Below are 5054 nucleotides of genomic sequence, written 5' to 3' on the forward strand. Positions count from 1 at the left end.
TTAATAGCCCTCTTCTCTTCTCACATATTTTATACTCATTTTTGATAAGGTTTTTCAAAAAAACCGAAACATGTGATGTAAATTAATCAAAACACCCAAAAAATTTTTTTTTAAAGTGGCATTTTCATTTTTATTTATCTTTAATATATATATATATATATATATATATACACACACACACACACACACACACACACACACACATATACAGATATGGTATATAGAACAATAAATAGTATATACATAGAAACTGAAGTGTCACAAACCTCACGATTAAGATGTTCAACAGCATTTTGTTGTATTTTAGACATTTTTATTTTCTCAGATTCCATCATGCTATTGTCTTCATGCAAACTTTCTTGAGAATCTAGTGACTGCATTAACTCCTACAGTTAAGTAGTAATAAAGTAGAATTAATTAACTTTTACAGTTCTCCACTTACTGACTCTATTCTATTGGATGGATGGATGTATCTGTATACTGACTCAGCTCTGTGTTCACTAAGCTGCTTATTGTCCTCTGTGTATTTGTATATGATACAGCTAACATGCTTTTTGACAAAACATGTGTCAGACACCAGAAGTATATTTGGTCTTTTAGTCCAAACAATAACTGACTGAAATCCAATCTGTTGGATGGCAGAATTGGAAGAGTACTAGACAAAATACCTTCTAATATTTCGCTGTGTCTCTTTACATTCTGATTTCAGATCTTGCTTTCACTTTTCAGAGATCAATAAAAATAAAAGCAGTCAGGCTCACAATCATGAGGTAGTGAATTTGATTCCTGAACCAGGCTGTGTGTTGTGTTCTTCAGCAAGACACTTTATTTCATATTGCTCCAGTTCACTCAGCTGTAATGAGCTGTGACATCACTGATGCCAAGCTGTATAGGCCTTTGCCTTTCCATTGGGTAAGATCAGTGATGTGGAGAGGAGAGGCTGATATACAAGGGTGACTGCTGGTCATCCATAAACAACCTTGCTTGGACTTGTGCCTCGGAGGGGAACTTTTTAGGTGTCATCTCATGGTCAGTCGTGATTGAAGGGGGTTTTAACCCTTTACCCTAATTGGTAAAATAAGCACTGGGATTAGTATTACTGATTATACCCTAGAAGGCTGTGCCTCAGCTAGGCCATTGTCCAATGAATGAAACTATTAAAGAATAAAAATATATTGCATACTGCAGTTAAACTCTGGAGGTGATCAGCCCTAACCATCTCCCCTTTCTAGGACAAAAACATTAGGCTATAAGATTAGCTTAGTCATCTTGTAAGGGTCAAAAATTTAAGAAGCATAGAGTGGAGTAACTGTAAAATATTTTGTTAGTGCGCCTACATGGCATTTACTTATTTCTGATTTGTTGAGTAACAAAATCCACCTTCCATTATTCCATTGTATGGAGCTCATTAACAATAGGTTCCAATCAAAGACTTATCTAAACATGCCCATTGCTAAGGGGGCACACTGAACAGCACTGCCCCTCACTATTCAACGGTGCACCCTCAAATTTAGAAAGTACAGTTTACAAAATTTTTCCTGCAATACAAATTAGTGCCCACCCAGAATATTCTGAAGCACCCCCAGGCACCAAAGTCAGACAATGGGCCTGTATCTAAAGCATCAATGTCATTTCCATATATGGACATGTTAGAATGTACAAATTTGAGTTAGTCGAGTAAAACTACTCGTGAAACCTCATTTTGCTTGCTTAAATAAATTCATTATACTTATAGCTAAATTAGAAGGACATGCCCATAACATTCTCCTAGCTATCTGAGATTGATGGGAGAATGTTAACCCCACAACTAGTGCTCTGGTTCAAATGCTCACAACAGAATGGGCTTTGTTAAATGTACCCAAAGGTTAGGTGGAAATGTTAAACTGGGCAATAATCCAATAACAGAAATCCTCCTTCTGACAGACATCCATATACCTTCATTCACAAGACTTAATTTCATCCAAGTCTGTAACAGAAGACACTTGCCCAAAGTGCTGTGCAAAAACACTAAACCTGCCACTATTTAAATGCAAAATAGATTTTTTTAACCACATGGTTTTGCTTGCCTCCATATACAGACATATTAAAGTGTACAAATTTGTGTAAATTGTGTAAGATTTCTTGCAAGACTTCTATTTGCTTAGTTCTAGGAGTTTTCCTATTCTCTATTCTAGGTTAGAATAACTGGTCATTTCTGTAATAGTTGGTTTGAGTGAATTGGCTTGTAATTCATCTAACTGGACAACTATTACAACTGGACACAATAACAAGGTTAGTTTCTTTTAATCCTAAGAAGCCAACAAATGTGTCACTAAACCAACCAAACTCCAATCTTACCTTTTGATTTAAGGTCTGCATAATTTTTTCTTTCTCTTTTTCATAAATTTTTTGGTTCTCAGATTTTAACTTGGACAGTTGGTCATCAAGTTCCTGTTGTACTGATCTTTAACAAACAATGACAAAAGAGAAATAAATTGATAAAATATAATGATGACAGATATGTGCATGTGTGTATACATGTATGTGTGTGTGTGTGTGTGTGTGTGTGTGTGTGTGTGTGTGTGTGTGTGTGTGTGTGTGTGTGTGTGAGAGAGTGTAGTTAGTTAATTTGAGGACGTTAAGTCCTCATTAGGAATTATATAAGCCAAAGTATTCCACTGGTTCAATCCGTATCATATAATGATAAAGTTATCTGTATATGTTTAGGATTACTGAAATGATTAATATAGAGGGAAAATAAGTAGAAGAAAATGGAGAATAAATGGATGATTTATTTGCATATTGCAGAAAGATGACATTTTTTTAAAAATCATTAGAAATAAATTGGAAGTTGACAGCTCAAAAAAGTTAAGAAAAAAATGCAAGAACATACATATATGTTTCTGTCAAAACCAATAAGTAGATAGGAGCTTCCAGACATGTTGCTTAATGTCAAGAAAAAGATATAATGATTACCTAAGTGGAGTTAGCTCTTTTTGAAACTCTGAAAAAGTCCAATTATAAAATAGTATGAATGTGGCAATTTTCTTGACGTTAAACATGTTTGGAAAATCCTATCTACTTCTTGGTTTTGACAGAAACATATATGTATGTTCTTCTTACGATTTTTCTTGACTTTTTGAGCTTTCAACTTCCAATTTACTTGTACATCTTTCTACAACATGCAAATAAAATCAGTAATTACATCCACTTATTCTCCATTTTCTTCTATTAGCTTTTCCCCTTATATATATATATATAATTTAGAGAAAAAAAACACAATTATTTAATTCATCCATGAAAATCTACTATCATATATAGAAAAAATTAATAAGTAAATACACTATAAAGACCAATAATAAAAATCAAAAAAGTACAAAGTAATAAATATTAAAATAGTAAAAATGACTACACGTGTTTCATAACCATATTTTCAAATAGAAAATAAAATAAAAATAAAATCGATTCAAAATAAATCGATCGAAAATAAATTCTATTCAAAAATATAGCTAATCTTTAGGTCAAAATACAATAATAATAATAAAATCAATGCATATATATCGACTAACAATAAATATCAAATGAATTTATATAAAAATACTTATTTTACCAATAAATAAAAGAAAAACATTTAACAATATTACTGAAAATAAATTCAATACTTATCTTATTGAAGCTATAGTTTAAACTATAGCTGAGTTTGATGAAATCGACTTTCTCCCTTCCCCAAAATTGCTGGCCTTGTGCCAAAATTTGAAACTAATATTTAAAGAGGTGTTTAATAGTCTAATATTTAAAGAGGTGATTAATAGTCTAAAAATTATAATTTCCTTAATGACTCATCCTAAACATTTAGAGATTCAATTAATTTAAAAGTTATGAAAACCAATTATAAGACATTAAGTTACAACAAAAACTCAAGTCATACTTGATCCTGTCTTCTTTCTCTTGTTCAATTTTCTCAATTTCTTCAAGTTCTTCTTTCAGAAAGATTGCTTTGAGTTCTTTAACTTTGGTCTCTTTATTCTAGAATGTAAACATGAACAGACATTACACTCTCAACCACCATTCCATCTATTCCTACCATCAATACAAACTAGATTTCCCACTATTCCCCTGGGACCATCATCATCATCATCATCGTCGTCGTTTAACGTTCGCTTTCCATGCTAGCATGGGTTGGACGATTTGACTGAGGACTGGTGAAATCGGATGGCAACACCAGGCTCCAATCCAATTTGGCAGAGTTTCTACAGCTGGATGCCCTTCCTAACGCCAACCACTCAGAGAGTTATGTTAATTTATAATAGCCACAGCCTCCTGGCAGCCAACATTGGAAAATGGAAAATACTTAGACAAAAACATAATGTATAAACACAAGCATTTAATATTTATCATATAAACAAATGATTGATCCTTCATTGGTTTCAATGATAAGTAGTCAGTTGTTTCATCAACTGAACTACCTACTCACTGAATTAGCCAACTGACTATTCCAGAAACACATGTACTTGTAATGTAATTTTCAGGATGAATCAAGGTGATACAATGGGACAAGGCTGCATATCTAAATTACAAGTACAATCCATCTGCTGAATGTTCTCTCAGTTCCCATCAACTCAATTTTACACTCACAAGGCCTTTGGTCAGTTTGAGGGTATAATAAAAGATACTATTCAGAATTCAAAATACCACACAATGGGATCAAACCTGAGATTTCATAATTACAATGTGCACTTCTTAACCACTGTACCATACTTATGCATCCACAATTTAAACATATATGTAACTTTGTTCGTTTTTTCCCGTCCTTGTTTCTGTATACATTCGCTGTTTTCTTCCAAGGAATCTAATGCTCTTAGCTTAGTTTTTCCTTGGGGCTGGCCAAATTGAAGCAATATCAAGAATAACCAGCCGAAATTGCAAAGATAATCTGGATCTCGACTGAAGAAAGAAAACTAAGAATGACCCGTCTTTGTTTTCTTTGTATCGTCTATCTGGATGTTTTGTGGTCCCTTTCTTGTATCACTTAACTATCTGGATGTTTTGTGTTCTTGTCCCATTCTGTATTATAT

General features: G+C 33.1%; 1 protein-coding gene across 3 annotated transcripts in view; it reads right to left on the reverse strand.

Annotated features, from left to right (window-relative positions):
- LOC106874788 (centrosomal protein of 164 kDa) overlaps positions 1-5054 on the reverse strand; it is a 105782-nt gene that overhangs the window by 35254 nt on the left and 65474 nt on the right. For 2 of the 3 annotated variants that reach the window (XM_014922644.2, XM_014922652.2), the window contains 3 exons: positions 3908-4005; positions 2338-2443; positions 267-386 (listed from right to left, as the gene is read on the reverse strand). In XM_014922644.2, the coding sequence (XP_014778130.1) occupies positions 267-386; positions 2338-2443; positions 3908-4005 (324 nt within the window). The remainder of the gene's footprint in view (positions 1-266; positions 387-2337; positions 2444-3907; positions 4006-5054) is intronic. The other variant, XM_052975154.1, reaches the window with a different exon arrangement.

This window comes from Octopus bimaculoides, chromosome 20 (assembly GCF_001194135.2).
Source record: "Octopus bimaculoides isolate UCB-OBI-ISO-001 chromosome 20, ASM119413v2, whole genome shotgun sequence".
Classification (NCBI taxonomy): domain Eukaryota; kingdom Metazoa; phylum Mollusca; class Cephalopoda; order Octopoda; family Octopodidae; genus Octopus; species Octopus bimaculoides.